The sequence below is a fragment of the Pseudophryne corroboree genome, chromosome 6, assembly GCF_028390025.1.
Source record: "Pseudophryne corroboree isolate aPseCor3 chromosome 6, aPseCor3.hap2, whole genome shotgun sequence".
NCBI classification, from domain to species: Eukaryota; Metazoa; Chordata; class Amphibia; order Anura; family Myobatrachidae; genus Pseudophryne; species Pseudophryne corroboree.
The window spans coordinates 587,350,831-587,362,295 of record NC_086449.1 but is presented as its reverse complement, the minus strand read 5'-3'; the positions used below and the strand labels follow the sequence as shown (position 1 = coordinate 587,362,295).

At 44.9% G+C, this 11,465-nt stretch overlaps 1 protein-coding gene across 2 annotated transcripts in view; it reads right to left on the bottom strand.

Annotated features, from left to right (window-relative positions):
• Positions 1-611: 611 nt before the first annotated feature.
• Positions 612-11,465, bottom strand: part of ITFG2 (integrin alpha FG-GAP repeat containing 2) — an 85,395-nt gene continuing 74,541 nt past the window's right edge. Inside the window, exons 10-12 of one of the 2 annotated variants that reach the window (XM_063927965.1) lie at positions 7,725-7,842; positions 7,470-7,643; positions 612-1,311 (exon numbers count right to left, since the gene is read on the bottom strand). In XM_063927965.1, coding sequence (XP_063784035.1) covers positions 1,193-1,311; positions 7,470-7,643; positions 7,725-7,842 — 411 coding nt within the window. In that variant the 3' untranslated portion in view covers positions 612-1,192. Of the gene's footprint in view, positions 1,312-5,762; positions 5,991-7,469; positions 7,644-7,724; positions 7,843-11,465 lie in introns of those variants that run through there. The other variant, XM_063927966.1, reaches the window with a different exon arrangement.

The following is an 11,465-nucleotide window of genomic DNA, read 5'->3' as shown; positions in this document are numbered from 1 at the left end:
TTGCCTCCCAGGGCGCCCCCCTCCCAGCGCCCTGCACCCTCAGTGACTGCCGTGTGAAGTGTGCTGAGAGGAAAATGGCGCACAGCTGCAGTGCTGTGCGCTACCTTTAGAAGACTGAGGAGTCTTCTGCCGCCGATTCTGGACCTCTTCTTACTTCAGCATCTGCAAGGGGGCCGGCGGCAAGGCTCCGGTGACCATCCAGGCTGTACCTGTGATCGTCCCTCTGGAGCTGATGTCCAGTAGCCAAGAAGCCAATCCATCCTGCACGCAGGTGAGTTCACTTCTTCTCCCCTAAGTCCCTCGTTGCAGTGATCCTGTTGCCAGCAGGACTCACTGTAAAATAAAAAACCTAAGCTAAACTTTCCTAAGCAGCTCTTTAGGAGAGCCACCTAGATTGCACCCTTCTCGGCCGGGCACAAAAATCTAACTGGCTTGGAGGAGGGTCATAGGGGAGGAGCCAGTGCACACCACCTGATCCTAAAGCTTTACTTTTTGTGCCCTGTCTCCTGCGGAGCCGCTATTCCCCATGGTCCTTTCAGGAACCCCAGCATCCACTAGGACGATAGAGAAATAACATTACCACCATATCCATACACAACACCTTACAAATGTCACTTGCATGCATATATTTGCAAACTAACAAAAATGAGACAAAAGTACAGATTGGTGGCCTGATACACTTCTGCTGCAGTCATTATAAAGACCACTGATGCAGCATTGCCTTCCTCTTCACTTAACACTGGAAGTGAGTAATTTGCTGGTGCATAGAAAGAGATGCTAGAATTACTGGGCAGCAGGGGCAGCTGCAGAGGTGGTGCTGCAACACAGACCAAAACTCAAATAGGGGACCAAAACCAACTGCCACCCAAAACGTTGCCAGACACCACCAGCCAGGACTCACTGGCAGATGGTGTGGCTCCCCTAGTTAAATTTTGGACTGCCCTGGAGCCTTACCTCTGGAGCCACCACTGCTGGCCGGTAAGTTCTCTACCTGGCCTTCGGCCAGTGTGTCAGAATACAGATGTAAGTACAGTGCATTAATGCTCTAGGCTTGTGCTCCTTCTGATGCGCATAGCTTAGTATGCTAAAAACACTCCTCCTAAGAAATATACTGCGCACATTAGGAATGCTGTACAGACGTAGCATAGGATGAGCATTTTGCATTGCCGCCATGTGGCTTTAGTGTAAATGTTTAAGTAGTCAGATTCCAACTGTCTGTCCCCTTCTTTTCAGCACAGGGTTTATGTTCTTCATTAGGAACATACATAGTTCGATGTATCAGTTCACGAACAGCAGAGACATCATTCACATCTGAAATACCAGACAAGAATCAGTCAATAAAATGCAACCATACATTTGTACCTATAATTAGTAAAGCAATATTAAGACTGATCTCTCCAGTGTCCAGTTCATGCACAAGTTACTACAATCATACTAGGCTACACAATAACCAGACCATGAAGAGAAGGACATTATTAAACATTGATACAGTGTCGACGCTACACGCTCAGCAGAGTCTGCAAAGCAGGGAGGTGCCGGCTTAGAGAGGTGCTCTGCTGCTGCTGGCTGCCACAGTGCATGTCACACTGCATAGTCCGTGGTGCCGGAAGCATGATACTTCAGTTCCCCCAGCAGATCTCCCTTCCCTCCCCCTCCCAGCAGAGCATGCAGGAGGGGTCTCACTCTGTCCGCAGGGGCTGTCTGCTTATACTTTCTGTTCCGGGCTGCTGGTGATTTATGGAGTGAAGCAAAGAACATTTCTCTGTGCACTCGGGTCTCTGAGCCCTCCCCTCTACACGCTGATGCACGGAAGCTTGAGTGTGTCCAGGGCAGACCGAAACCCGACATCAGTGAGTTTAACACTTTGAAAACCTTTTATGAATGTTATGTTATATATAACGTTCTATACCGTTATGAATGCTCCTGCTGCAAGCGTGTTCAATAGTTAATGTTTACCAGCCATATATATTACGTGTGTGCGTGTATGATAGATATATGAACCAGAGAAGGGGATGTGTGTGTGGGGGGGGGCATTTATTATATGTATAAGCGTCACTGATACTGTGGGCATTATTGTGTGTATAAGCGTCACAGATACGGTGGGCATTATTGTGTGTATAAGCGTCACAGATACGGTGGGCATTACTGTGTGTATAAGCGTCACAGATACGGTGGGCATTATTGTGTGTATAAGCGTCACAGATACGGTGGGCATTACTGTGTGTATAAGCGTCACAGATACGGTGGGCATTATTGTGTGTATAAGCGTCACAGATACGGTGGGCATTATTGTGTGTATAAGCGTCACAGATACGGTGGGCATTATGTGTATAAGTGGCACCGATACTCTGGGCTTGTGTATAAGCGGCACAGATACTGTGGGCATTATTGTGTGCATAAGCATCACCGATACAGTGGATATTATTGTGTGCATAAGCGTCACCGATACGGTGGGCATTAGTGTATATAAGCGTCACCGATACGGTGGGCATTATTATATGTATAAGCGTCACTGATACGGTGGGCATTATTATATGTATAAGCATCACTGATACGGTGGGCATTATTATATGTACAGGTTGAGTATCCTATATCCAAATATTCCGAAATACGGAATATTCCGAAATACGGACTTTGAGTGAGATAGTGAAACCTTTGTTTTTTGATGGCTCAGTGTACACAAACTTTGTTTAATACACAAAGTTATTAAAAATATTGTATTAAATGACCTTCAGGCTGTGTGTATAAGCTGTATATGAAACATAAATGAATTGTGTGAATGTAGACACACTTTGTTTAATGCACAAAGTTATAAAAAATATTGGCTAAAATGACCTTCAGGCTGTGTGTATAAGGTGTATATGGAACATAAATGCATTCTGTGCTTAGACTAAGGTCCCATCACCATGATATCTCATTATGTTGTGCAATTATTCCAAAATACGGAAAAATCCCATATCCAAAATACCTCTGGTCCCAAGCATTTTGGATAAGGGAGACTCAACCTGTATAAGTATCACGGATACGGTGGGCATTATTATGTGTATAAGCGTCACTGATACGGTGGGCATTATGTATGTAAATGGCACTGATACTGTGGGCATTATTATGTATGTAAATGGCACTGATACTGTGGGCATTATTATATGTATAAGTGGCAATGATACGGTGGGCCTGTGTATAAGCGTAACTGATATGGTGGGCATTATTGTGTATATAAGCGTCACTGATATGGTGGCCATTATTATATGTATAAGCATCACTGATACGGTGGGCATTATTAGGTGTATAAGCGTCACTGATACGGTGGGCATTATTATGTATGTAAATGGCACTGATACTGTGGGCATTATTATATGTATAAGTGGCACCGATACTGTGGGCCTGTGTATAACTGGCACTGATACTGTGGGTATTATTATGTGTATAAGCGTCACTGATACTGTATGCATTATTAGGTGTATAAGCGTCACTGATACTGTATGCATTATTAGGTGTATAAGCGTCACTGATACTGTATGCATTATTAGGTGTATAAGCGTCACTGATACTGTATGCATTATTAGGTGTATAAGCGTCACTGATACTGTATGCATTACTAGGTGTATAAGCGTCACTGATACTGTATGCATTACTAGGTGTATAAGCGTCACTGATACTGTATGCATTACTAGGTGTATAAGCGTCACTGATACTGTATGCATTACTAGGTGTATAAGCGTCACTGATACTGTATGCATTATTAGGTGTATAAGCGTCACTGATACTGTATGCATTATTAGGTGTATAAGCGTCACTGATACTGTATGCATTATTAGGTGTATAAGCGTCACTGATACTGTATGCATTATTAGGTGTATAAGCGTCACTGATACTGTATGCATTATTAGGTGTATAAGCGTCACTGATACTGTATGCATTATTAGGTGTATAAGCGTCACTGATACTGTATGCATTATTAGGTGTATAAGCGTCACTGATACTGTATGCATTATTAGGTGTATAAGCGTCACTGATACTGTATGCATTATTAGGTGTATAAGCGTCACTGATACTGTATGCATTATTAGGTGTATAAGCGTCACTGATACTGTATGCATTATTAGGTGTATAAGCGTCACTGATACTGTATGCATTATTAGGTGTATAAGCGTCACTGATACTGTATGCATTATTAGGTGTATAAGCGTCACTGATACTGTATGCATTATTAGGTGTATAAGCGTCACTGATACTGTATGCATTATTAGGTGTATAAGCGTCACTGATACTGTATGCATTATTAGGTGTATAAGCGTCACTGATACTGTATGCATTATTAGGTGTATAAGCGTCACTGATACTGTATGCATTATTAGGTGTATAAGCGTCACTGATACTGTATGCATTATTAGGTGTATAAGCGTCACTGATACTGTATGCATTATTAGGTGTATAAGCGTCACTGATACTGTATGCATTATTATGTGTATAAGCGTCACTGATACTGTATGCATTATTAGGTGTATAAGCGTCACTGATACTGTATGCATTATTAGGTGTATAAGCGTCACTGATACTGTATGCATTATTAGGTGTATAAGCGTCACTGATACTGTATGCATTATTAGGTGTATAAGCGTCACTGATACTGTATGCATTATTAGGTGTATAAGCGTCACTGATACTGTATGCATTATTAGGTGTATAAGCGTCACTGATACTGTATGCATTATTAGGTGTATAAGCGTCACTGATACTGTATGCATTATTATGTGTATAAGCGTCACTGATACTGTATGCATTATTATGTGTATAAGCGTCACTGATACTGTATGCATTACTAGGTGTATAAGCGTCACTGATACTGTATGCATTATTATGTGTATAAGCGTCACTGATACTGTATGCATTACTAGGTGTATAAGCGTCACTGATACTGTATGCATTACTAGGTGTATAAGCGTCACTGATACTGTATGCATTACTAGGTGTATAAGCGGCACTGTTATCTTGGGCATTGTGTATAAGGGACACTACTGTGTAGCATAACGTGAATATGGGGCAGTACTGTGTGACGTAATATGAAATAGGGGCACTACGTACGGTGTAACGACGATAATTTTGTGCTGTGTGGTGTAATTTTAATTGGGGGTACTACTGCTGTGTGACCACGTCCCTTCCTTGTAACCCCTTTTTTGCAGCGCGCACCTTCAGCACGCACTGTTCCTTCACACACTATGGGGATTAGGGCACAGTTCCGCCAGGTCCACTTTAAGCCCTGAATAAAAGGCACTACTGTGTATCATAAAGTGACACTACTATGTGGCATAATATGAATCAGGAGCGTGCGTGCTGTCCCTTTATTAAGTATTCGAGAGAGGGCGCAAATATATAGTTTGAAGGGAGGCGCCAAACACCCTAGAACCGTCCCTGCAATGATAAATGGATTGTCTTTTCCCATGTCTGGAGCAAGATAAAGAATACATTTCTTACACTAATGGAAACATCTTCATGAATGTAGCTCCATCAGGTAAAAGGTTTAAGGTGGACTTTTATTCTATACCGCAAACAGAACATACAAAATACTTCTTAATCAGGTGCTACAATGGACTACACTCTCAGGATAGTCACCCCCAACAATTATATCCATGAAGAGAAAGAAACTGCGCTTTTTTGATGAACATAAAAATATTCACTAAAAATGAAATTAGTTCAGTTTAGCATTATTTATTATTAAAAAGATTACATATTAGTATTATATTACAATAGCCTTTCGGAAGGCACACAAAATAATACATATTTATACTAAAAGAACATTGAAGGCATGAAGCTTGCACCTCTCTTGGTAATAAATTATCTGCCTTTGATCCCTTGCAGCACAAATATTAACAGTCAAAGTCCAGCATCAGACATCTCCTTCTGACTCCACCTTACAAACAGTTATGGTCTTACGAGGCCAGCGCAATGTGATCCAGTCTAAGAAAGCTGTGACGGCTGAACCAAAGGTCCTATGAAAAAAAAGGCAGCAAAAGCAAACAACTGTCTTGCTAGAATCTTCATCAACGTTGCGCTCATCATCCTATAAAAATATAATTTGAGACTCCAGTAGCTTGACCAAAGATCCCCCTCAAAACTGGTGTTTCCACTTTTATTACTACTCTCTCTGTAATCCCTCCCACTTCCCTTTACCTCAGGATCTTGCCTCAGATATACAAGACTATCTTCATAGTCTCCTCTTCCATCTTTCAACAGACTTTCAATCCGCCTTGTCCTAGTTTCCATTACTTTCTGCATATACAATATTTCTTTCAGTTCTCTAGGAACCAACTCTCTGTAAAGCCTCTCTCTGTTTAAATAATTCTGCCTCCGAGGCTTCTCGTGCAGGGGTCAACAACGTCATTACCATTCTGCTCTCCTAAATTCTTACTACATAAAGCCTCTCCATGACAGACAATGGGATACTGACTGATGCAGACAATTACTGTAGTCTAAAGGCCCGTACACACTGGTCGATATATCGGGCGTTCTCTTGAACGGCCGATATATTGCGGGACCGTCGGCCAGTGTGTACGGCCGATACGTCTGTGAACGACGGAGTTCACAGACGTATCGCGCCGGCCGCGCAGCACAGCCGACGGCCAATATATCTACCGATATATTGGCACATCGCTGCGTGTGTACGGGGCGGTCGGCCGACCGCCCGTACACATGCTCGGGCGGCCGGAGGTGATTGACAGCTGAACTGGGTGGGCGTGTGTACACGCCCGCCCAGTTCATGACGTCAGTCCCCGACGGATCGGGCAGTGTGTATGCACAGCACACTGCCCGATCCGTCCATAGATATATCTGCAGATCAGTTGATCTGCAGATATATCAATTAGAGTGTACCCACCTTAATATATGGTCAAAGTTTGACAAATTTTCCCATGCGTATCTGTAGCAAAAACAATGTGTATAAACTTCTTTTGCGGTTATCTCTGGTTCCAACTAAATTGCACAAAAAGTATTTCCAATCTTCTTTGCCATCACTTCATGCCTTTAATAAAAAGTGCAAAGCAGCTCTGTACATACATCCTGAAAGCAGGAGTTTAACCCCCAGCTGGCTCCTGTACCAGTGTTTTAAGAGTGTAAGAACTTGTTCTTGAGAAATGGCTAAATGCCAGACTACTTTCATTTAGTATATGTAAAGGGTTCCTGTTGCAACAATCTTTTTTTTTTTTTTTAAATAAGAGATCAAACTTTCAATAGGTCATGTACAATTTTTAAGTAATGGCACATGACCATGCAAATTATTATTGCACTATGTTATAACAGGTGCACCAGCAAGAAGTTTCTGATGCTATTTTAGATTCCGCTGAAAAATAGAAATGCATTGTTAAAACAATTAAAAAAAGTAAAACATAAAATTAACAGCACCGTAACTGTATGATTCTCGGGGGGAGGGGGGAGGTTTTGTTTTCAAATCATTAAACAGAGGTTGCACCTACCCACATGCAGTTCACTGAGAAGAGATGTAAACTCTTCATTTTCCTCCAAGACTCGCAAAAGGTTTGCCGACTCTATCCTCTCTAATGTCACAGACCAATATACGTAAATTTTCTGGTTGAAACCAACATAAACCAGACAAGGACTATTCTGACCTCCTCTGCAGGCATAAAGTCCTGGTGAGAAAGTATTAGGAGAACTATAAGAAAAAAAATTGCAGAAATTCACTTCTATGCACAGGCAGACCGTGTACTGACCAGCACAAAAGGCACTGACATTCTCATCCACCTGGAAGCGCAGGACTGTGCGGTTGTGATCAATGATATAAGTTTGTCCATCCCAGGCACAGGCAACAACTTCCTCTTGTCCATTGCCCTGCAAGAACAATCACAATCAGTGGTGACACTAAGGAGTTTGTCTGTGGATCACATCTACACCATGGAACAGAGCACACAAAAAGGTGATCGAGAATTCAGGGGTGTACCAAAAAATAAAGAACCACTTTTAAATCAAATTAAAACTGCATTCACTGAAAGAGGCTATCACCTCAAAGCTAAACCAGCTAAAGCTAAACGGTATTGGTTGCAAGAGGCAACACCTCAGTATTTCCTCTACAACAGTATTATAAATTATCCTATGTCTAAGAAAGAAGTGGCAACACTACATAGATGTATATATTCTAGGCCAGGCATTACCAACGTCGGTCTTCAAGGCATGCCTTGAAGACCGAAGTTGGAATGCCTGCTCTAGGCCACTGCTTCACAACACTAAAGGTGTGTACACACGGTGAGATTTATCCTTGCAATTTTGCCTATATAGTCAAAATCTCAATGAAAGTTAGTGCAAATCGCACTGTGTTAGGCAGCTTGCAATACCGATGCACACTCCCGCGGGGTTGGAATTGCAAGGAAAGAGACTGTGCAGTGTACTATCTAGTACATAGTATAATCAAAATTGGCACATAGTCTCTGAAATGATACCAGGGTATACGCAATACTGGGATAATCAAAATGCCAATATTTAACAAGCAATACTGGTTTTGAAACTGGTTTTGAAACAGGCTAACATTCTTATGAAAATGGAGGGATGGGACCCGGACACTCCACTGGATGGTACTAGAGGCCTTAAGGAGTTGGTAGGACTACAGCTCCGTGAAATATGGAGCAGATGGGGTGTCACCTCTATCGGCCAGTTATACCCACAATCTGTATTCAAAACTTTTTCCCAGTTGCAGCTTGATTAACCTATTCCACATACATATTTTTTTTTTAGATATCTATAATTGGGGGAGGCGTGGCCACGGCGGCAAGCCGGTAGGAAGCAGGATACAGGAGCTCCCCGGATTATTAATCATGAACCACTCCTTGGGCTCCTCTAAAACTGCTTCCCGGCTCCTAACCCTCATAATCTCTCTGGGGAGGCGGTGGGCATTGCTGAGAGACTTCTGCCCGTGTCCCCGGCCAGCGCCAGCTGCCGCCCGGTTCTCAGGCCTAGGCCGCCAGTACATCCCCGGCCTCGATTTGCGGGACACAGCCGGACGCGGACCCGCGGTGAAGACTGCCGCTGCCAGCGGCGTGGGGTGAGCGGCGCCCTCCCCTTGCACCACCTGGATCCCATACCTGGCTGCTCCTGTCCCCTGGTGCCCGAGATCCGTGTGCCTGAGTGAGGGAGGTGAGGCAGTGGGCCCAGCGGCCATTTTGTAAGTTCCTCCCTGCATTAATCCTTCTGCACTGCACTGCTCTGGTACTCTACAGAGGCTGCAGGGCTGGATAGAGTGATCCAGGACACACTGCCCTGTCTTTCATTGCCCAGCCTACATTATATTATAACACTACTTCTTGGGTCCCCCCGGCTCCCATCCCCCCTGTTTCATTACAGGATGCCTGGGGCCCTGGTGCATTGCTGACACTGCAACTACTGCCCTTTGCTGAACTTCCTGACACTGAATACCTGGGCTTTGAGTGCTGCTTGAACATTGATATTATGGTGAGGGGTGGTCAAAGCGCGGCGGCGGCTAAATTGGAGAAGTTCGCCCGCCAGTCTCCCACCCAGTCGACGCAATCCTCTCCTAAAACCTCCCCCTTCACCCGACCCGTTTCCCCGGCCGGGGCCGATACGGGTGTGGACATGCAGCCGTCTGCTCCTTCCATTCAACAAGTCTTGGAGGCCATAGCGGCCAGCGAACAACGCCTGTCGGACAAAATGGAGAAGGTGCAGTGCGATTTATCACTGTTACGCCAGGATGTCCAGCGCGTCCGAGAGAGAGTGGGCGAAACCGAGCCGCGGGTCTCCAACCTAGAGCACCTCGCTGGCCCCTTGCAGCGGTCTGTGTCTGCTGTCTCCCAGCAAGTTTCGGCTATGCAAACTAAACTCCTGGATATGGAGGGACGCCTTTGCAGAAACAATGTGAGATTCGTGGGCCTGCCTGAAAAGGAGGGGGCACATCCCGAGGATTTCCTGGAGTCCTGGCTGAAAGAGGCGTATGGCGCTGAATCCTTTACGCCCCAGTTTGCGGTGGAGCGGGCGCACCGAGTGCCATTCCGGTCTCTGCCTCCGGGTGCACCTCCGCGAACATTTATAGCCAAGTTTCTGCACTACAAAGACCGGGACTCCGTCCTGCGCCTGGGCCGCGTGAAGGGCCCCCTGCTTTGAAATGGTGTTTGGGTGTCGGCATTTCCAGATTTTGCAGCGGATGTCCAGAAGGATCGGGCCCAGTTTCTGCCCATCAAGCGGCGTCTTCGTGACCTGAATCTTCCCTATTCGATGCGGTTTCCCTCCAGGCTGCGTGTGGTGGCGGACGGGGAAACCAAGTTCTTCAGGGTGGGAGGCGGCGGCCTGGCTGGACAGATACGCTCCGGGTGCCCGCCAGATGGCTCCGGACTGACATCCAGTGTCCTTTCTACATGGGCCTACAATATGCAAGTATAAGTCCGGGGAGCTTCCTTTTGCATTAGTTGTTCTGGACTTTGCCGGGTAGTGACTTTTACGCAGCGGGTTTTGTATTGGGGGTTTTGTTTGAATCTGTATGCTACGCATAGCACTGCCGTAGGCTTTCGGATCACCAAGGTTAGAGCTCTGTTAGGGATATGTGTATGCCACAGTTCGGGGAGGTATACGGGGAGGGGGGATGATGTTTGTTTTTCTACTTCTCTTTTTTTCAGTTTTTTGTTTTTCATATGACCATTTACCAAATTGTGAGGTGATGTTGTGCTATTTAGAAGGGTTTGGCTCGGGGCCCGGGGCCTGTGGGCGATATGGTTCCAGGGATGGTACAGAGTACGGGCAGATAGATACTTGGATAATGGTGATGGGGGGGCTCCTTTCTCACCTTGTAGGGTCTCTGCACGCTGTGTCTCAAATGGTACAAAGGACGACATGTCTGCCTTAAAGATTCTGGCATGGAATGTCCGGGGCATTAATAATACAGTAAAGCGATCCTTAGTATTTCAAATGATTAAGAAATATGGCCCGGATATTATGTGTCTGAGTGAAACTCATCTGGAGGGAAATAGACTATTGTCGCTCCGCAGGCCTTGGGTAGGCTGGGCGTATCATTCCTCTCACTCCTCCTCTTCTAGGGGGGTGTCAGTCATGATAAAGAGAACTGTACAGTTTGAATTAATTACAGTAAACAGGGATCCAAATGGTAGGTTTCTGGAATGCAAGCTGAACTCCCGTAATTTCTTTATTTTGTCTGTTTATGTTACTCCCCCATTCTCGTATGATGTCCTGCAGAAGGCGGCCTCATTTATTGCTTCCTCTCCACATACTCCTGTTATTTGTGTAGGGGATTTTAACAACGTGTTGGATGCCTCTCTGGATAGATGGAGGTCTTCTCGGGATTCGGGGGGTGGCCAATCTATATCTCAATCTAAGTATGCAGATTTTATAGATGGCATGCAGTGGGTGGATGTCTGGAGGGCTCGCTACCCTACGCTTAGGCAGTTTTCATGTATTTCCAGTTCGTACAGCTTTTTTTCCAGAATTGACCTGGCCCT